Here is a 21578-nt window from a genome sequence, read left to right as displayed (position 1 = left end):
GAGAAGTTACCTGAAGATCCAGGGTGGGTGAGGCAGAGCTGAAGGGAAAAGCTCATAGGGAGATGATGGACACTAACGTTTAGGAAATGGCTCTCCTGGTTGGAAGACTATACACAGGCCTGCATGTTGAAATGCTAGGGGCGATAAACAAAATCTTTTGTTGAGGTTTGTACACGATGTGAGTTGTTTCTGGATTCTCTCATGTTCTCATTGATGTTGTGGATTCACTAGCTGGATGCTTTCCCCAGCCCATGTGCCTCCCCACAAGCAAGGTGTAGACAGGAGCTGACTGTGACCCACTGGGTAATGGAGGTGCCAACCATCTGACTGTGCAGTCGTTCAGGAGTTTGCTAGAATTGCACAAGTGGCCTGAGTTCCTTCTGTGACTGTCAGGATGAACATTCGAGACTATCTGGTGCTGTACCCTGGTTACTGTTCACTTCCTTTGCCTGTGGTTCTTCTGGCAATGGTAGGAGCAAGTGCATGTCCCTGTCTCCAGGGTGACCAGACTGGTTCATGCCAAGTTCCATTTGATCACAGCCCTCTGCTCATTTGCATTCCTGGTTGTTTTGTTTAGTCTTTGGTATCAGATGTGTAGTAGTCAGTTTCTCTTCCTTTTTTTGCCTGTTCCTTGACAGGGTCTGTTTTTTTTTTTTTCTTAAATCTTTATTGTTGAAAATATTACATACATCCCCTTTTTTCCTCCATTGACCCCTTCTAGTCCGCCCCATCTCCCACCCCAGGCCTTCACTATCCTATTGTCTGTATCCATGGGTTATGTATATAAGTTCTTTGGTTGATCTCTTCCCACCCACCCACACACCCCCCAGTCTTCCAATTATGTCTCTGGATCAATTTTGTTCATCAGTTTATTTTGTTCGTTAGATTCCACATATGAATGAGATCACGTGATACTTGTCTTTCTCTGACTGGCTTACTTCGCTTAATACTTTCCAGTTCTCTCCATGCTGTCTCAAAGGGTAAGAGATTCTTCTTTTTTTTAACTGTTACTTAGTATTCCATGGTATAAATGTACCAAAACTTTTTTATTCTCTCATCTACTGAGGGTACTAGGACTGTTTCCAGATCTTAGCTATTGTAAATTGCACTGCTATGAACATAGGAGTGCATACATTCTTTCTGATTGTTTTTTTGGTTCTCTTAGGACCGTGGTCAGCAAACTGCGGCTTGAGAGCCACGTGCGGCTCTTTGGCCCCTCGAGTGTTGCTCTTCCACAAAATACCACGTGCGGGTGCACACGTGCAGTGCGATTGAAACTTCGTGGCCCATGCGCAGAAGTCGGTATTTTGTGAAAGAGCCGGTATTTTGTGGAAGAGCCACACTCAAGGGGCCAAAGAGCCGCATGTGGCTCGTGAGCTGCGATTTGCCGAGCCGCAGTTTGCCGACCACTGACTTAGGTTATATTGCTAGAAGTGGGATCACTGGGTCAAATGACAGTTCCATATTTAATTTTTTGAGGAAACACCACACTGTTTTCCATAATAGGTGCACCCTACTAGCAATGTACTAGGGTTCCCTTTTCTCCACATCCTTACCAGCACTTGTCACTTAATTGATTTGTTGATAGTAGCCATTCTGACAGGTGTGAGGTGATACCTCATTGTCGTTTTAATTCGCATCTCTCTGATGATCAGTGACTGAGCATTTTTTCACGTCTCTTGGCCATCCGTATATCTGCTTTGCAGAAGTGTCTAAGTTCTTTGCCCATTTTTAAATTGGATTGTTTGTTAAGTTGTATGAGTTCCTTATATAGTTTGGAAATTAACCCTTTATTAGATGTATCTTGTCAAATATGTTCTCCCATACAGTGGGCTCCCTTTTCATTTTGTTGATGGTTTCTTTTGCTGTGCAGAAGCTTTTTATTTGTTGTAGTCTCATTTGTTTATTTTCCCTTTAGTTTCCTGTGCCCTAGGGGGTAGGTAAACATATTGCTACCAGAGATGTCTGAGATTTTGCTGTCTCTGGTATCTTCTAAGATAGTTATAGTTTCACGACTTACACAAGTCTTTTATCCATTTTGAGTTTATTCTTGTGTATGCTGTAAGTTGGTGGTCTAGTGCAGGGGTGGGCAAACTTTTTGACTCGAGGGCCACAATGGGTTCTTAAACTGGACCGGAGGGCCGGAACAAAAGCATGGATGGAGTGTTTGTGTGAACTAATATAAATTCAAAGTAAACATCATTACATAAAAGGGTACGGTCTTTTTTTTTTTTAGTTTTATTCATTTCAAACGGGCCGGATCCAGCCCGCGGGCCGTAGTTTGCCCACGGCTGGTCTAGTGTCATTTTTTTTGCATGTATCTGTTCAATTTTCCCAACACCACTTTTTAAAAAATATATATTTTTTTTGATTTCTTAAAGAGAGGGAAGGAGAGGGATAGAGAGTTAGAAACATCGATCAGCTGCCTCCTGCACACCTCCTATTGGGGATGTGCGCGCAACCAAGGTACATGCCCTTGACCAGAATCGAACCTGGGACCTTTCAGTCTGCAGGCCGATGCTCTATCCACTGAGCCAAACCGGTTAGGGCCCAACACCACTTACTGAAGAGACTGTCTTGACTCCACTGTATGTTCTTGCCTCCTTGTTCAAATATTAATTGAGCATAATGTCTTGGGTCAATTCCTCGGGTCTCTGTTCTATTTCATTGATCTATATGCCTGTTCTTATACCACTACCAAGCTATTTTTATTACAGTGGCTTTGTAGTATAACTTGATATCTGGCATTCTGATCCCTCCAACTTTGTTGTTCTTTCTCAAGATTGCTGTGGCTATTCGGGGTCTTTTTTGGTTCCATATACATTTTTGGAGTATTTATTCTAGATCTGTGAAATATGCCCTTTGGTATTTTTTTAAATAAATCTTTATTGTTCAGATTATTACAGTTCCTCTTTTTCCCCCCCCATAACTCCCCTCCACCCAGTTCCCACCCCACCCTCTGCCCTTACCCGCCCCTACTGTCCTCATCCATAGGTGTATGATTTTTGTCCAGTCTCTTCCTGCACCCCCACACCCCTTTCCCGCCAAGAATTATCAGTCCACTCCCTTTCTATGCTCCTGGTTCTATTATATTCACCAGTTTACTCTGTTCATCAGATTTTTTATTCACTTGATTTTTAGATTTACTTGTTGATAGATATGTATTTGCTGTTCTTAATTTTTATATTTACCTTTTTCTTCTTCTTCCTCTTCTTAAAGAATACCTTTCAGCATTTCATATAATACTGGTTTGGTGGTGATGAACTCCTTTAGCGTTTTCTTATCTGTGAAGCTCTTTATCTGACCTTCAATTCTGAATGATAGCTTTGCTGGATGAAGTAATCTTGGTTGTAGGTTCTTGCTATTCATCACTTTGAATATTTCTTGCCACTCCCTTCTGGCCTGCATAGTTTCTGTTGAGAAATCAGCTGACAGTCGTATGGGTACTCACTTGTAGGTAACTGACTGTTTTTTTCTTGCTGCTTTTAAGATTCTCTCTTTGTCTTTTGCACTTGGCATTTTAATTATGATGTGTCTTGGTGTAGTCCTCTTTGGATTCCTTTTGTTTGGAGTTCTCTGTGCATCCTAGACTTGTAAGTCTATTTCTTTCACCAGGTAGGGGAAGTTTTCTGTCATTATTTCTTCAAATAGGTTTTCAATATCTTGCTCTCTCTCATCTTCTGGCACCCCTATAATTCGGATGTTGGTACGCTTGAAGTTGTCCCAGAGGCTCCTTACACTATCTTCATATTTTTGAATTCTTTTTTCTTTTTTCTTTTCTGGTTGGGTATTTTTTGCTTCTTCATATTTCAAATCTTTGATTTGAGCCAAAACCGGTTTGGCTCAGTGGATAGAGTGTCGGCCTGCAGACTGAAAGGTCCCAGGTTTGATTCCGGTCAAGGGCATGTACCTGGGTTGCGGGCACATCCTCAATAGGAGATGTGCAGGAGGCAGCTGATCGATGTTTCTCTCTCATCGATGTTTCTAACTCTCTATCTCTCTCCCTTCCTCTCTGTAAAAAATCAATAAAATATATTTTAAAAAAATCTTTGACTTGATTCTTGGGATCCTCTTTTCTGCTATTGGATCTCTGTATATTATTCTTTATTTCAGTCAGTATATGCTTAATTTCTAGTTGGTCTTTTTTCATATCCTCCAGGGTCTCACTAAATTTATCAGCGGTTTCTAAAAAATTCTTGAAAAACCTTAAAAGTGTGGTTTTGAACTCTATATCCAGTAGTTTGCTTTCCTCCATTTCTGTCATTTGTGATCTGTTTCTTTGTCTCCACATTTTTTATGCTTCCCTGTGTTGGTAGAGTGGCTTTCTGTGCTAGGTGTCCTATAGGGCCCAGTGGCTCAGCCTCTCCAATTACCTGAGATGGACACTCTTGGTGCACCCCTTTGTGGGCTGTGTGCATAGTCTTGTTGTAGTTAAGCCTTGATTGTTATAGGTATCACTGGGAGGAATTGACCTCCAGGCTAATTGTCTGTGAGAATCAGCTGTGTATACAGTGGGAGAACTTCTGTGCTGGAGACACCCTTCTGGGGCAAGACTTGCATCAGTGGGGCTTTGGTGCTCACTGAGTCTGCCCCCTGAGTGTGTCCCTTATGAATCTGAGGAGTTGTAATCTGGATGGTCCCACTCTGACCACTAGGTACATGGGCTCTTGGATCTGTAAGGAGGTGCTAATTTAGCCTCTGCTTGAGGCTACTCAGCAGGAGCTATGGAGAGATCTGCAGATTCCTCTTCCTTGTTTGGGGTTTGGAGGTGCTCAGATGAGGCCCAGCTGTGAAGCAATGCAAGCTGCTGTGGGGCCTTGAGCCTTCTTTTGGATGTTCTGGTTCTCTCTGACCCAGCTGCAGTTTGTTAGGTAATTTTAGATCTCAAAGGTCCAGCTCATTCGTATGCAAAAGCCTCTGCTTGCAGCTTGGGTGGGGTGGGGTCTCAGGGAATCAACAGGGCGGAGCAAACAGCTATGGCTGGTCCTCAGTCCTGCCCTAAGGTCCCGGGTCTCAGTATCCCGCGGTAATCGCTGCAAGCACCTCTGAGAAAGCTGCCCTCGAGTTCCACCTGCTGCCAGACAGTCCAGTTTCTCCCCGTATGAGTCTGTGTCCCCAGAGACTTGCCCGGAACTGGAGTCAGGGACATCTGGAGCTTGAGACTCCCTCCCGATTGAAAAAGACACCGGCGTCCTCCGTTGCCAGACCTTTCTGCGTGCGCGCCTCCGTACCTCTGCACTTTACTTCCGCACCTCTTGAGTCTCAGTGTGCTTTTCGCTTTCCTTCTAGTTGTAGAATTTCCACTCAGCCAGCCTTCCTGTGGTTCTGGGTGATATCTGTTTTGCCTTTAGTTGTAGTTTTGAAGTGGTTGTGGGAGGCAGCAATTTCAGGTGTTTACCTATGCCGCCATCTTGGTTTCTCCTCCCCTTTTGGTATTTTAATAGCGATTGCGTTGAATCTATAGATTGCCTTGGGTAGCGTGGACATTTTAATAATGTTAATTCTACCAATCCATGAGCACGGTATATTCTTTCACTTGTTTATATCTTCCTCTATCTTTTTTTTCAATGCCCTATAGTTTTCCTAGTACAAGTCTTTTACTTCCTTGGTTAAATTTATTCCTAAGTACCTTAATTTTTTTGTTGCAATGGTAAATGGGATTGTTTGTTTAGTATCTCTTTCTGAGAATTTATTATTGGTGTTTAAAAATGCCATCAATTTTTGGGTGTTGATGTTGTATCCTGCTACACTGCCAAATTCATTTATTAAATTTAGTAGTTTTTTGGTGGAGTATTTAGGGTTTTCTATGTACATTATTATGTCATCTGCGAATAATGAAGCCTTTTTTCCAATTTAAATGCCTTTTATTTCTTTTTCTTGTCTGATTACTGTGGCTAGGACTTCCAGTACTATCTATATATATAAAAGGCTAATATGTTAAGTTTCCCACCGGTCGCTAATACACGCACTGACCACCAGGGGCTCAACGCAGGAGCTGCCTTGACGCACACTGGCCATTTACAGTGCACCACGGACCTAGCCCCCACAAACTCGGCTTCCCCCAAGTGGGACACAGGCCCCGCCACTACCCCAGAGTGATAGCCCACCAAATCGCAGCCAATGCTGCCGAGACCCCATGGTGCAAAATGCGGCCCACAGCCCAGCCCAGCCCGGAAACAGTCACTGTGGAAACTGGGTAATGATGTCACGTAGCAATGCCCAGCTTCCTCTCCCTAGCAACGACCAGCCTCCTTGCAGTTTCTTCAGCCCAGGTACATGACTTGCTTTATAGCCAGGTGGAAACATTTCACACTGTAACTAAATATCTGTGAAACATTTTCCCATGCCTCATCTATTTGATCCTCACAGAAGTCCTGGAGTAGGTAGATAGGAGACTTGGTAGAATCCTATTTTCTTTTCATTAGCCAGAAAATGGAGATTTAGAAAGCTTAGAAACTTGACCCAACTGAAAAGAAGTAAGAAATGGTGGACCTTGAAAATGACTTCAGGTTTTCTCACTGTGCTGAATATAGTCAAACACTGCTGCAGTTAAATATCTTAACCTTTGTGCTTTCTGCATGATCTTACCTAATAATAGACAAACATGTAAATTAACCATCCCTCTGCTACACTCACCAGCCAATCAGGAGAGTATGCAAATTAACCCAACAAAGATGGCGGTTAATTTGCATATGTAGGGCAAAGCGGTGGAGCGAAGACTGAAGGTTCCGTCCGGAGGGAAGGCCTGGGTCCCAGGTGCCGGAGGAAAACCGGTGCCAGCAGCCAGAGGAAGGGAAGGCCTATTGCACGAATCTCTTTGTGCAACAAGTCTCTAGTCTACAATAATAATCTGCTTCGTGTTGATATTTACTGCTGTGTTGCTGACAATTACCTGAAAGAGAAGTTGGGGTGCTTCACTGGGCTGGAAAAAGTTTAGCTACATCAGAAAGCAGATCTAATTAAGCAAGTGTATTCTATATATATAAAAGGCTAAGTTGACTCGTGCATGTGTGATACATATAAAGCTCTCGCTGGCGCCAATTGCACGTGTGTGTTTCGATCTGTCATTGTCGATTGTGAATTTGGTTGACACTTTATTATAGAGAAAGGGCGAATGGTGATATTAAAATATTTTTTCTAATTAATTTCCTTTCAATGTGCATGAATTCGTGCACCGGGCCACTAGTTGACATATAATAGTATATTCTCTCTTTCTGCATTTTTTAAAAAAATTTTGTTTTATTGCTTAAAGTATTACAAAGAGTATTACATATGTCTCCTTTTTTTTTCCCCCTTGACCTTCCCCTGGCCTCCCCTAGCCCCCCAGTGTCTTGTGTCCATTGGTTATGCTTATATGCATGCATACAAGTCCTTCGGTTGATCTCTTCCCCCCCCCCCCCAACCCTCTCCGACCATCCTGCTGTAGTTTGACAGTCTGTTCGATGCTGCTCTGCCTCTGTATCTATTTTTGTTCATCAGTTTATAATGGTCTTTATTATCCATAAATGAGTGAGATCATGTGGCATTTTTCCTTCATTGACTGGCTTATTTCACTTAGCATAATGCTCTCCAGTTCCATCCATGCTGTTGCAAATGGTAAGAATTCCTTCTTTTTTACAGCAGCATAGTATTCCATCGTGTAGATGTACCACAGTTTTCTAATCCATTCATCTGCTGATGGGCACTTAGGCTGTTTCCAGATCTTCGCTATGGTGAATTGTGCTGCTATGAACATAAGGATGCATCTATCCTTTCTGATTGGTGTTTCTGGTTTCTTGGGATATATTCCTAGAGGTGGGATCACTGGGTCAAATGGGAGTTCCATTTTTAACTTTTTGAGGAAACTCCATACTGTCTTCCATAGTGGCTGCACCAGTCTGCATTCCCACCAGCAGTGTACGAGTGTTCCTTTTTCTCAGCATCCTCGCCAGCACTTGTCGTTTGTTGATTTATTGATGATAGGTGTGAGATGGTGCCTCATTTCTTTCTGCATTTTTAAGAATACTGTTGACTCTTGAACATGAGTTTGAACCGCATGGGTTTGCTTATATACAGACTTTTTCAATAAATACATACAGTACTGTAAATGTATTTTTTCTTCCTTATGGGTTTCTTAATACCATTTTCTTTTCCCTAGCTTACGTTATTCTATCTCTCCTTCTCCCTTCCTGTCTGAAATCAAATAAAATATATATTTAAAAAAAAGAAAGTCCCAGAGTAAGTAGAAAGAAGGAAATAATAAAGATTAGAGCAGAAATAAATGACATAGAGGCTAAAAAAAAAAAATGCCAAAAAATATCAATGAAACCATGAGCTGTTTCTTTGAAAAGATAAACAAGATTGATGAACTGTTAGCCAGACTCATCAAGAAACAAAGAGAGAGGACCCAAATAATCAGAAAGGAAAGTGGTGAAGTAACAACTGACACCACAGAAATACAAAGGGTTGTAAGAAAACACTATCAACAACTATATGCCAACAAGATGGACAACCTGTACGAAATGGACACATTCCGAAAAAAAATACAATCTTCCAAAACTGAATCAGGAAGAATCAGAAAACTTAAGCCAATAATAACTGATGAAACAGAAGCAGTAATCAAAAAACTCCCAGCAAACAAAAGCCCAGGCCCAGGGAAGTTTTACCAAACACTCAAAGAAGAACTAACACCCATCCTTCTCAAACTATTCCAAAAAATCCAAGACGAAGGAACACTTCCAAGCATATTAGCCTTTTATATATATAGATGATACCTGTTTTTTAAAAAGAAAGAAGTGCAGAAAGATACAAAGTTGCAGGAATGGTAGCAACTATGGCTACTGTGCCTATTGGTTAGATGCTAGCACCAAGTTCCCCACTCAGAAAACAGCCCTGAGGTAGAGCCAGGCTGCTGGGAGCTGAAGGAAGATGGTGGGCTCGTCCACGAGGCCTGGCTCAGCCTTGAATTGCTTGTGATTATCCACAGGAACAAATTTCCCCATGTTTCCAGGGCCGCAGTCACGGGGGCTGTGGATCCCCTCACCCTTCCAGCAGCACTACACTAGGAAAACGACTTTCAACACTGCAAAGTGAATGCTGGACTAGTAAATGCTCTATTTACCTAGAGATTCCACAGATCAACTAGCCATCCAGTTTAATATCTTAATGGGGGATTCTAATAGCAGTCAGCCAATACATGAGAAGTTGTGTACCCTTTCTGCTTAATATTATTTTGGAATTTTTATTATAAGAACATTGAGTTGTGGGCACTGCTTTCGGAGTATTTAATTACATTAAAATACTCATTGGTACTAATACACAGCTTTAGTACCATTTCTTTAGCCCAAAGACACACACCCCAGGTAAAAATCACTGGTTTAAGGGCCTGCAAATATCTGAAGGGCTGTGGTTAGCAGGCACTCCCCAAAGAGGCAGCCCTGACCAGTGGGTTCAGTGGTTAGAGCGTCATCCTGCACACCGAAGGGTCTCTGGTAAAGGGAACATACCTCAGTTTTAGGTTAGCACCCTGACCCTGTTCAGGGCATGTGCAGGATGCAGCCAGTCATGTGTCTCTCACATCAATATTTCTCTCCCTCCCTCCCTTCCTTCCTCTCTCCCTTCTACTCTATGAAAAGCAATGAAAAAAATATCCTCAGGTGAGGATTAACAACAAAAAGGGGGGGAGGCAGACCTGACCTGTGAGGCTCTGGAAGGCGGGACAAGGACCCTGGATGTAATGACCAGGAGAAGAGCTGACGTTTCTCCCTGTAGCTCTGTGGAGAACAGCCATTGCCTCATTGAAAGAGTGAGTGAGTGAGTTTTCTATCAGAATTGTGCAAGCAGCAAAAAGTTGACTTCAGATAGCTATAGGCAGTCTTGATTTTAGTGAAGAAACCCTTTTTCAAATAAAGTTGTGTACAGATCTCATTGCAAACCAGCTGCTCTGTTTTATTTGGGATTGATGGAGGCTCTGAGCCCTATTAGCTAGGCTTGCTCTAGATTGGAGTTGTGCAATTGGAAAGTTGGTTGGATTAGATGACTTCTGAGGGCCCTCATGACTAAATTCTAGGAGATTGAACATAAGGATCCAGTTGAGTGGTTGCTTTTCTAGAAATTGCTTTCTGCAGTTTTTCTTTTCTGCATTATAGATACTTACGATCGCCCGAGGCCAGAAGACGGGGACTGAGCATTATGAAGAAATTGGAGACTATGACTATAATAACCCTAATGACACATCCAACTTCTGCCCTGGATTACAGGTAAAGGCAAAGAGCTGTCCTCCCTTCCAAGCACCATAGTATATCTTTCCTGCTCCCATCACCCCTGCCATGTGTCGGAGCTGTAGGGTTTTAATCAGGTGGAAGTTTTCAGATGCCTGCCCTGCCCCAGGCGACAGGGAACTGAGCAGAGCTGAGGACACAGCCAGAACCCAGCCTGCCTTACTGTTAGCCCTATTTGCAGAAAAGTGGACATGCTTCAGTAACCCAGTCAATATGTGCATGGAGTTGTTGGCATGTGCAAAGTACTTGCATTAGCTATTTTGGGATTTTAAAAGAAAACACACTCTGGGAGAAACCAAGATGGCGACATAGGTAAACACCAGAAATTGCTGCCTTGCACAACCACTTCAAAAATACAACTAAAAGATAAAACAGACATCATCGAGAACCACAGGAAGGCTGGCTGAGTGGAAATTCTACAACTAGAAGGAAAGAGAAAAGCATACCGAGACTCAGAGGAGGTGCGGTGTGGAAGTAAAGTGCAGAGGTACGGAGGCGCACGCGGAAAGGGCTGGCGGCTGAGGACACGGTTGTCTTTTTCAATCGGGAGGGAGTCTCAAGCTCCCGACTGCTCTGAACTCCAGTTCTGGGCGAGTCTCTGGGGACCCAGACTCATACGGGAAGAGGCTAGACCAGCCGTGGACAAACTACGGCCCGCGGGCCGGATCCGGCCCGTTTGAAATGAGTAAAACTAAAAAAAAAAAAGACTGTACCCTTTTATGTAATGATGTTTACTTTGAATTTATATTAGTTCACACAAACACTCTATGCATGCTTTTGTTCCGGCCCTCCGGTCCAGTTTAAGAACCCATTGTGGCCCTAGAGTCAAAAAGTTAGCCCACCCCTGGGCTAGACTGTCTGGCATCGGTCGGACCTCGAGGACGACTTTCTCTCAGAGGTGCTTGCAGCAATTACCGGGACACTGAGAAGTGGGGCCTCTTAGGGCAGGACTGAGGAGCAGCCATAGCTGCTTGCTCCGCCCTGTTGATCCCCTGGGACCCCGCCCCGCCCAAGCTGTGCGCTGGCTTTTGCATATGAAAGGCCTGGCCCTTTGCAATCTGAAAATTACCTAACCAACTGCAGCTGGCCCAAGGCCCCACAGCAGCTTGCATTCCTTCACAGCTGAGCTCCTGCTGGGTAGCCTCAGGCAGAGGCTAAATTAGCACCTCCTTAGAGATCCTAGAGCCAGTGTACCCAGTGGTCAGAGTGGGACCATCCAGATTGCAGCTCCTCGGATCCATAAAGGACACACTCGGGGCAGACTCAGTGAGCACCAAAGCCCCACTGATACAAGTCTTGCCCCAGAAGGGTGTCTCCAGCACAGAAGTTCTCCCACTGCAGACACAGCTGATTCTCACAGCCAATTGGCCTGGAGGTCAATTCCTCCCAGTGATACCTACAACAATCAAGGCTTAACTACAACAATATTGTGCACAAAGCCCACAAGGGGGTTCACCAAGAGTGTCCACCTCAGGTAATTGGGGAGGCTGAGCCACTGGGCCCTATAGGACACCTAGCACAGAAAGCCACTCTATCAACACAGGGAAGCATAAAAAATGCAGAGACAAAGAAACAGGTCACAAATGACAGAAATGGAGGAAAGCAAACTACTGGATATAGAGTTCAAAACCACGGTTATAAGGTTTTTCAAGAATTTTCTAGAAACGGCTGATAAACTTAGTGAGACTCTCAAGAAATCTAGTGAGACCGCCGATAAATTTAATGAGATCCTCAATAAGTCTAGTGAGACCCTCGAGGTTGTGATAAAGGACCAACTAGAAATTAAGCATACACTGACTGAAATAAAGAATATTATACAGACTTCCAACAGCAGACTAGAGGATCGCAAGAATCAAGTCAACGATCTGAAATACGAAGAAGCAAAAAACACCCAACCAGAAAAGCAAAAAGAAAAAAGAATCCAAAAATATGAAGATAGTGTGAGGAGCCTCTGGGACAACTTCAAGCGTACCAACATCCGAATTATAGGGGTGCCAGAAGAAGAGAGAGAACAAGATATTGAAAACCTATTTGAAGAAATAATGACAGAAAACTTCCCCTACCTGGTGAAAGAAATAGACTAACAAGTCCAAGAAGCGCAGAGAACCCCAAACAAAAGGAATCCAAAGAGGACCATACCAAGACACATCATAATTAAAATGCCAAGAGCAAAAGACAAAGAGAGAATCTTAAAAGCAGCATGAGAAAGACAGTCAGTTACCTACAAGTGAGTACCCATACGACTGTCAGCTGATTTCTCAACAGAAACTATGCAGGCCATAAGGGAGTGGCAAGAAATATTCAAAGTGATGAATGCCAAGAACCTACAACCAAGATTACTTTATCCAGCAAAGCTATCATTCAGAATTGAAGGTCAGATAAAGAGCTTCACTGATAAGAAAAAGCTAAAGGAGTTCATCACCACCAAACCAGTATTATATGAAATGCTGAAAGGTATTCTTTAAGAAGAGGAAGAAGAAGAAAAAGGTACAGATACCAATTATGAACAACAAATACATATCTATCAACAAGTGAATCTAAAAATCAAGTGAATAAAAAATCTGATGAACAGAATAAACTGGTGATTATAATAGAATCAGGGACATAGAAAGGGAGTGGACTGACTATTCTCGGGGGGGGGGTGTGGGGGTGCGGGAGGAGACTGGACAAAAATTGTACACCTATGGATGAGGACAGTGGGGGGGGGCGTGGTAAGGGCAGTGGGTGGGGTGGGAACCGGGTGGAGGGGAGCTATGGGGGGAAAAAGGAACAAGTATAATAATCTGAACAATAAAGATTTAATTAAAAAAAGAAAAGAAAAGAAAACACACTCTGTTCTTAGGAGCCAATATTTTGGTCAGGGAGACAAAACTTATAGACATGAGAAGATGCCGGGTGCTAACAGGGAAAAAAGTTCATGGGTGGGTCTCAGGAGACCAGGCTGTAGCTCTGATGTTGGTTCTCACTGTTGGTTCTGTATAAGCTGCTCCTGTCTGTAGGTCTGTGGACTAGATAATGTCAGGGTTCCTCCGGTGAGTCTGCTCCTTAGACACAAGTGGAAATGACTGCAAGGGGAGACACCAGGCTGCATGTGGGAGAGGGAAAAGAATTGGAAGGATAGTTTATTCACCTTGTTTTCTTCCTTGGATGAGAGTTGGGTTTTTATATTTTAGTGGAAATTCAGATTGACCTCTTGACCAGTGTTTCTCCAACTTTCATTGTGCTTAAGAGTCCCACGGAGAGCTAATTAAACCATTCCTGGGCCCCACCCAGAGAGATGATCTATTGCTGCTGGGCTCAGCCAGCATTGACTTTCTCACTGACTCCCAGCAGGACCCTTGCTCTGGCTTCCTGACAGGTCACCCATTTCAGGAATGCTTTCTGTAAAATGAAACCCTAAATCTGTTAGAAGTCAAGGGGACCCTGTAGCTGTTGTGATGACTGTATTCCTTTTAACTCTCATTCCACAGTCGTGTTATTACCATGTCTCCCTAGTAGGGTTTATGTACCACGGGAGGATAACTAGAAGTACCTTGAGGTTCACCTCGGCTGACTTAGCATAATGAACCCTCTGCTCTTGCTGTATAAACACGGACTCTCAGGGATATGTCTAAGCCCCTCCCACAGCTTCTGCCAAACTTAAAGAGTTGTTTCCTTGTGCAGGCTGCTGATAGTGATTATGAGGAGTCGGGTGACTTGTTTGTGGGACCAGTTGGGACCTCTGACCTCTCAGCGTATCCTTGCCATTCGCCTAAGACAGCACAAGAGGATGATGACCCACCTGACATCCAAGGATCAGACATCACTCGTTACGGAGAGTCAAACCTGATAGCTGAGCCTCAGAAGGTAAAGATGAAACATGAATTCTGTTTCCTGGTGTTCTCCTGAGATCTGTGTCATTTGCTTCCTGAATGAGAGTCACGTTGGTCTGAGCTTGAGTTTTTTCTTTTTCATTTTAAGCCATTGCTATCCAAGTGGCTGATTCTTAATTAGGACGGTGGGGATGAACTGGCACTCATTGGATTTGCCGAACAAGCCATCTCTCTAAGGTTGTGATAAACTGCACGTGGCAAACCAGTCGCATGAAGTGTGTGAACGAAGGCTGTGGGCAGAGAGAGTGGGTTTCTGTGCCAGCTGGCTGAGGCTAGCTGCTCAGCTCTGGAAAATCTTGGCCAGGTTCAGTTCACATTAAAATACCTGCATTAAGCATTTGTCTGTTTCATAGCAGATGATAGGCTCATCTATAGGGTGTCCCCCAAATACGATAACTTAATTTTCACTCCTTTTCAGGTTTAACTAATTTGAAATAATGGTGAAGCCAGACTAAGCTTTGAACAAAGTGCCACTAGACTTTTTTTTGTATGGGATACATAAAAGATAAAGTTTACGGCACCAAACCGGCAACAGTGGATGATTAAGGGCACACAAATACCAAACGAAATGATTCTTGATGTTTGTGATTCCATTGCTTCACGTTAGCAGCAGTGCCAGGACCAGAATGGTCATCAGTTTGAAAACAGGCATTGACAAAAACAATTATTCATTTCTGTAGATTCTTTTAAATTTTGAAAATGAAGTGTACGTTAGTAAACACTTGATAATCATTAAAAGTGTTTATACATTATTTTGGAACATGTTGTTTATGAGGTTCACCCTCTCTTTTACACTGGAGTTCCAGGTTGGCCAAGGTAATATTTGAGCAAGAATAATTAGGTTGAAGTGAAGGACTCTATTTTAATATGTCCAAAGAAAGCTCTTTAACTCTGTAGTTTAAACGTGATTCTTCTTTACTTGACTCCCTGACTCTCATTTTACAGTATGTTGATGGTAAATGCCTCTTTCTTCTGCTTAGATTTACTTTTGTCACATACTTATTTCAGGTAAATAAAATTGAAATTCATTATGCCAAAACTGCCAAAAAGATGGACATGAAGAAGTTGAAGCAGAGCATGTGGAGTTTGCTGACGGACTTCACACAAGTGGACGCAGAGGTTAGCAGGCATGGAGGTGCTGGGGGTGAAGGGCTCCACTACTTCTCTAAGTGCCCGGCGGGGTGGTGGGTGGGTAGCTGCCGGTATCCATGGCTCCAGGATCTAGAGTGCCAACACAGAATGCGTCACTCAAACACACCAGGATGGCATCACACCTGAGAGAAGTGAACCAAGGCTATGAACAGGTCACACACAAGGCGATAGAGATAGTAACGTGGGACATTTCTCAGCCTTGCCGCTGATCAAAACACCAAGCAACGAAAGGATGTTTACCTTGCTTTTAAATAGCAGCTTGGCAGTGAAATGGATTCACTGCTGGTACAATTTAAGTTGATAAATGTCCCTTCTGGAGAGCAAATTCTGTCGTCTCAGGTGCCGTAAAGTTTTAAGCCCTTTGATCTAATAATTCTGGTTTGGGAAATGTATTCTAAGTAACAAAGTAAAAAAAAAAATTATGCTATCAAATAGTCTCTTTCTCCTGAGCAAGGTGAAACCTTGATTACCACACTCTAACTGAATGGAACTCTCCACTAACTAGAACCTTCCGTCTCCCCTTTCAGACCTCTCTGCTCAGGGGTGTTCTGAACTTTCCAAAGTCCACCCATCTCTTGTACTTCTCTGCTGGCTGAGAAGTGAAAATTATGCTTTGATTGAGGACCCTGAGCTGTGTAGTCTTGGATATCAGATAAAGCTTCTGTCGTGTTTATGAAGTTTTATCAACTAAAATGGAATGGGATGTGAACATCAGAGAAATGTGCTTTCTGACAAGTAGGAAGGGGTGGCCCTGGCCAGCGTGGCAAAGTGGTTAGAGCATTGGCCTGTGAACAGAAGGATCATGGGTTCAATTCCAATTAAGGGCACCCACCTGGGTTTCGGCTTGTGTGGGAGGCAACAAATTAATGTGCCTCTCACATCGATGTTTCTCTCTCATCTCTCCTCTTTCCCCATCCCCCTCCCTCTCTGTAAAATCAATGGAAAAATTATCCTCCAGTGAAGATTAACAAACAAAAAAGTAAGAAGGGGGTTCTTCTTTAACCTTTGAGTCTCAATGACTCATACTACCCTGTCCTCCAGGGATTCTGGTTAATTAAAGATTTGTTGTTTTTTTAAAAAAAAAAACACAACACACTTTTTATTATAGAAATATTCAAACAGATTTAAAAATAGCGAAAATAGAAAGTTTCGTGAACGTTCGCTTCTAAAAATTATTAATATTCACTTCTGTCCCCCACTCCCCCCCACCATCTCATTGTGTACAGATTCTGAGGGGTTGTTGTTGTTGTTAATCCTCACCTAAGGATATTTTTCCATTGATTTTTATTTTATTTATTTATTTTTTTCCCATTGATTTTTAAAAAGAGTAGAAGGGAGGTAGAAAGACTGAGAGAGAGAAACATTGATATGAGAGAGAGACATTGATTGGTTGCCTTCCACACATGCCCTGACTGGGGTCAGGGATCGGGCCTGTAACCCAGATACGTAGCCTTGACCAGAATTGAAACCGTAACCCTTCAGTCCATGGGCAATGCTCTAATCACTGAGCAAACCGGCTAGAGCCATATTCTGAGTTTTTTAATGCAAATACCAGCCATAATATCCTTTTATAGCTGCTTGCCTGCTAGTAAGGAGGCAGCCGTGTGTGTGTGTGTGTGTGTGTGTGTGTGTGTGTGTGTTGTTCTGTGTGTGTTTTAAGTGGAAAGCTTAAGTCTACTTTTCTGTGTTGCCCTTGACTATGTGGTCCAATTGAAGCTATAAATGATCATGGCTTTTTGTTATTTTATTATTTTTTTCTTACTTTCTTTGCAGTTTTTCCTTTCCTGAATTCCACTGGCAATCAACATCACATTTACCAAAAAATGTCTAGGGCTGAGGCACTGGATTCCTTTATGGGTTCTTTCCCTTGAAAATATGACTAAGAAATTGTTTCGGTTTTGTTCAGACTTTCTTTTTGGAGATAGAACTTTGTAAATTTATGTTGCTCCCTCAAAAGTGAACCTGGCCCAGGTGTCTGATCTGTGAATATCCTTCTTCTCTTAGACAAACCACAGTGAGACTGGGAAAGAAGAGGACCCGGTGGAGGTAGCTGACAAGAAGATGCTCAGCAGGCTCACATGGGACTTGCAGAAGAGGTGCGTGCCAGCCCTCGGGGGCTGGCATCTCCTTTGAGCTTTGCCCCTGCCCATACTGTTAAGTGTGACGGACCCTCCACATACGATCTACTGTTCTAACACTCTAGCCGGTTTTCTTCTCTGCTTTGATAAGTGAGTTCATATAGACCAACTTTCAAAAGGCATTTTTCTGCACTAGTGATTGGAATGAAACAGGAGATAAATTTTATTTCCAGATTAAAAAAAAAACAAACTGGAAAAACCTGCTTATAAAATGCATCTGAAATATTTCTTTGTTTCTCTTTAGCTTATTCATTGGACATGTGTATTCATGTAGATGAAAGAGCCTTTGTTCCTAGAGTTGCAGTGACCCAGATAAATGCTGCCCTTTGTTTTACAGCCTGCCGCCCCTCATGGCTCAGAACCTCTCCATACCCCTGGCCTTTGCCTGTCTCCTGCATTTAGCCAATGAAAAGGTAGGTGGCTCTGGTAAGCATGGGTATGTTCTCTATTTGTGTCCACCTGCTTGAACTTTCTATCAGATCTTCTTGGGCTCCCTCATAGGATGGAAGTCTTCTGTACAGTGACCTGTGTGGTACCCTCAGCCCAGAGGACTGACCAGGCACCAAGAAAGAACTTAGAAAAATGCCGTCAGGTGTGATTAGCAATAAAGAGAATGAGGAACACCCAAATGGGAAAATATTAGATGTGTGTGTTTCTAACTTGAAAACATAAAGTACTTTTACATCATTGCATGTCAAAGGCTTAAAGGCCTAATCCTGTCAGAGTCAAAGTCAAGACACATGGGAAACATGGTGGAGAAGAGGGGAGAGCAGAGCGTAGCAGGAAGTCAGATGCTCAGGGAGAAAGAAAGGGAGGAATGGAGGCAGCGGCCAGCCAGGTGGGGCCACCAAGAGTAGTGAGGAAAGTCTTGGGAATGGAGATATGTCATAAGCACGGAGACAGCAGAGATGCCACCTGTGACAGTGTGCCAGGCTCCTCACTGCCACGCTGGCCAGCACAGCTGATGGGATGGTTATTGAAAGAGCAGGCGGTGACCCACCCTCTCAGGAGCCTGTATATGCTGCAGGGGGGCGGGGGCACCCTGTACGTGCGGTGCTGCTGGAGACTTGCTGTCCGTGGGTCTACCCAGGCTGGTCCCTAATGCAGACTTCCGTACTTGGAGTAGCAGGCCATGGGCTGGGCTCGGGCTGTATCACTGGGGTTAGGGATGCCTAACTGCCATCCCTGGCTGCTCAGCGTTTTCTAGGGCAGGTGCCCTGCCCTGGAGGGAGAGGGGAGAGGAGCATGACACCTGAAGTGTGGTTTGAGAAGATTGATAAGATTGGATTGGAATGGTAGCAAAAATGGGGTGTTGGGAACAGTGCCCGAGATTACTATGGGCCAGTGTCTGACCTCTGACCTCTTAATGACATCGGGAGCAGTGATGACTGGCTGTTTCCCAGGCCTGCCTTTGCTTTGGACTGACTGTCAGGCCCCAAGTAGGGAATGTGCCCTATAGGGCATCCTGTGTAGCACAGCCTCCAGTCAATCCCGATGGACCTGCCCCTGGGAATCAGGGACCACTTCTCTTGCCACCTTGTAAGCTCATGACCTCACCGAAGATGACACAGTTCATTTGGCAGAAGCTAGTTCTGATTTTGGGTTGGGAATTGATGTAAAAGAGCCATGGAGACAGAGCCTCGTGCTGCATGTGTCTGTCTATGGGGTGACCACTGGGCCTGTAACCTCCAGGCTGGGCAACACCTGAGCCAGAACAGAATAAGCCCGCCTTACTCCTGAGAGTGAGCAGTTGTGCATCAAAGCCAACTTTAGACAGGCGTTGACCCAGGAGCACAGCTCACAGCTGCTGTAGTGTCCTGCTCAGAGTCAGGAAGGTGTGGGAGCCAGGTTTCCTAGCAAGAAGGTCTCTGTGTGAGTCCTGACACATCCAAGGTGCCTGAACTCAGAAGCCAACTATAAGAGGAAAGAATGACTAAGAAAAAAAATGAATGAAAAGCTATATCGTTGTCCTGACAAGAAATCCACGAAGGGCTCTGAGGAGAAAGACGCACCAGCCACCCTCTGTCTGACACTCAGAAGGGTTGCTGCTGAGCGCTCCTGGGGAGGCCTGGGATCTCCCATTATCCTCATGGACAGAGGTGCTGGTCCTAGCACACATGGGCACCTGAAAGGTAGGGCACCTCCAAAGCCCCAGTCTGACAAGCAGAGCGCCCCCAGGCTGTGCGCCTCCTCAGAGGCCTGCCTCTTCCCCTGAGAGCAGCTGTGGCCCTCACTCACCTCCCAAGTAGCCTGGGGCCAAGTAGACACTGCTGAGCAGGTCAGCGAGGCCCAGGCTCCAGCACTGTTCTTCCCAATGGCAGTGCTGGCTTTGTTCCTTTGGTTCTGATCAAGTCTCTGTAAGGGGCCCCAGGGCCTCAGCATTTGAAGAATGGGGAGGTAGGCCCATACCATAACCTCTTGGTGAGCACTGAGGCCATAACTGGGGCCTGGCTTTGGGCTATGTGAGATGTGACTGGTAACATTGGCTCTGACAGTAACGGAAAATCTTCAGGGATCTGTGGTGACTCAGCTTGGAGCCACCAAGAGAAATCTCCCCACGTTTTCTGGCCTTCTCCCAGTCTTTCTCTTCGATCTGAACTCTGGTAACGAGCCCCTCATATACAGTGTGATGGGGCTTGGTTTGACCCATGATGGATGCTGGGCCCTCTGCCTTCGTGAATGCCAGCAGTGTGTCACTGATCAGCCACGCCTAAGCTACTTCTGGACCCCAAGCTGCACGACATCATACCAGGGAGGCATGATCTGAACTTTCCATCGTTAGCAGTCTGGGAGTGTACGCTAGTGCTAGAATAGGGTGGATACTCAGCGCAACACACCTTATCTCTCTCCAGTGCCGAGGGAGGGAGGGGTGAGTGAGGTTAGGCAAGAAGGACTTTGCTTTCGTCCTGGGGGAGTGGTTGCCTAGGGTTGGTGGAGACTTCATGGGCTGGGAGAGTGGGTAAGAATTGGGAGGTGGGAAAAGGCCTGCACAGAGATAGGGGAGAGAACAGATGTGTAGCCATCACTAAGGGATGGGGTTTGGGGTGGGGGAGGAGAGCCTGGAGAGGGCACATATGGACAGGTTAGTAAACGCACTGTGACTCCTAGTGGCCTCCCATCTACTTCCCTCCCTCCTTCAGGACAGATAGCCTAGCTCTTGGGCCTGAACACAGAGAGTGTTGTGAGAACCAGAGGTGAAGGCTTGCTCTCTGCTTTTTCCCCCTGCGATTGGCAAGAATTTGGAACCAGCTCTCTCATCCAAATTATATTTGCTGTGATAATTTTACTTATAGTCATGGGACAAACCTCATTCTTTGTTATCTCACTTAGGATTTGCTTTGCGATCCTTTAATTCTTGGTGCATCAGAGTCCATGTGTGTTTGTCCTCTTTCAGAATCTAAAGCTGGAAGGAACCGAGGATCTTTCCGACGTTCTCGTGAGGCAAGGGGATTGAGTTCACGGGAGAATTCAACAGGAGGAGGCTCATCACTTCTTCAGTGACCAGGACATCTCCACTGGGTGCCACAGTGTGGGGCTCGGGGCAAGGCCAGAGCCAACTTCCAAGGTGCCCATCTGCCTGTCGCTCTTCCCTCCTGTCCCTCTCATTCTGGGAACCAGCACCAGAAGCTCACCCTTGATTAGAGCTTTCTGCCCTGTGACCTGTAGGCGGGAGGAGAGGGTGAGAGTACGTTTCTGAAACCTACATGCATTCTCTGTATTTGTGTATAGGCTTAGTCTCCTAAATGGATCTGTTGTTCTGCTCACTCTTTTACTCTTGTAGAAAAGAATTTCCCAGTAAGCATCTGTGGTCCTTTACCAGCTACCTAATTCATGTACATAAAATATGTCATGTGCACTTATAAATGTATATATAATGCTTAAAAATAAAATTCTAACAAGCTTGGCAAAATATGTGAGTACCATTAGATAAGTATTGACCTCGTCTTTACACTCAAGGGGGTGCCATCTTGGTAGCTAGACAGGATACCTATGTGTCAGCGTTAGGCAAGAGCCACTTAAGGAGGTGCTGCAATGGTATGTCTCGTGGTGGGGGGGTGGGGGAACCTGAGAAATCACTGGCTGCAGACCCAGATTGTGAGATGGGATCCATGCGGCCTATGACTTCTGCTGCAGAGCGATGGCAGTAACAGTGGCTA

The 21578-nt window shown here is 44.5% G+C and overlaps 1 protein-coding gene across 6 annotated transcripts in view; it reads left to right on the top strand.

The window, feature by feature from the left end:
• The window catches only part of NCAPH (non-SMC condensin I complex subunit H), a 51841-nt gene extending 30494 nt beyond the window's left edge, over positions 1–21347 (top strand). For 4 of the 6 annotated variants that reach the window (XM_023744107.1, XM_006102809.3, XM_023744109.1 and 1 more), the window contains exons 13-18: positions 10128–10238; positions 13923–14105; positions 15140–15250; positions 17288–17379; positions 17759–17834; positions 20816–21347. In XM_023744107.1, coding sequence (XP_023599875.1) covers positions 10128–10238; positions 13923–14105; positions 15140–15250; positions 17288–17379; positions 17759–17834; positions 20816–20875 — 633 coding nt within the window. In that variant the 3' untranslated portion in view covers positions 20876–21347. Of the gene's footprint in view, positions 1–10127; positions 10239–13922; positions 14106–15139; positions 15251–17056; positions 17180–17287; positions 17380–17758; positions 17835–20815 lie in introns of those variants that run through there. The other 2 variants (XM_023744110.1, XM_023744111.1) reach the window with 2 other exon arrangements.
• The last annotated feature ends 231 nt before the right edge of the window (positions 21348–21578 follow it).

Source organism: Myotis lucifugus, unplaced genomic scaffold, assembly GCF_000147115.1.
Source record: "Myotis lucifugus unplaced genomic scaffold, Myoluc2.0 scaffold_430, whole genome shotgun sequence".
NCBI classification, from domain to species: domain Eukaryota; kingdom Metazoa; phylum Chordata; class Mammalia; order Chiroptera; family Vespertilionidae; genus Myotis; species Myotis lucifugus.
This window is presented reverse-complemented; position numbering and strand designations above follow the sequence as displayed.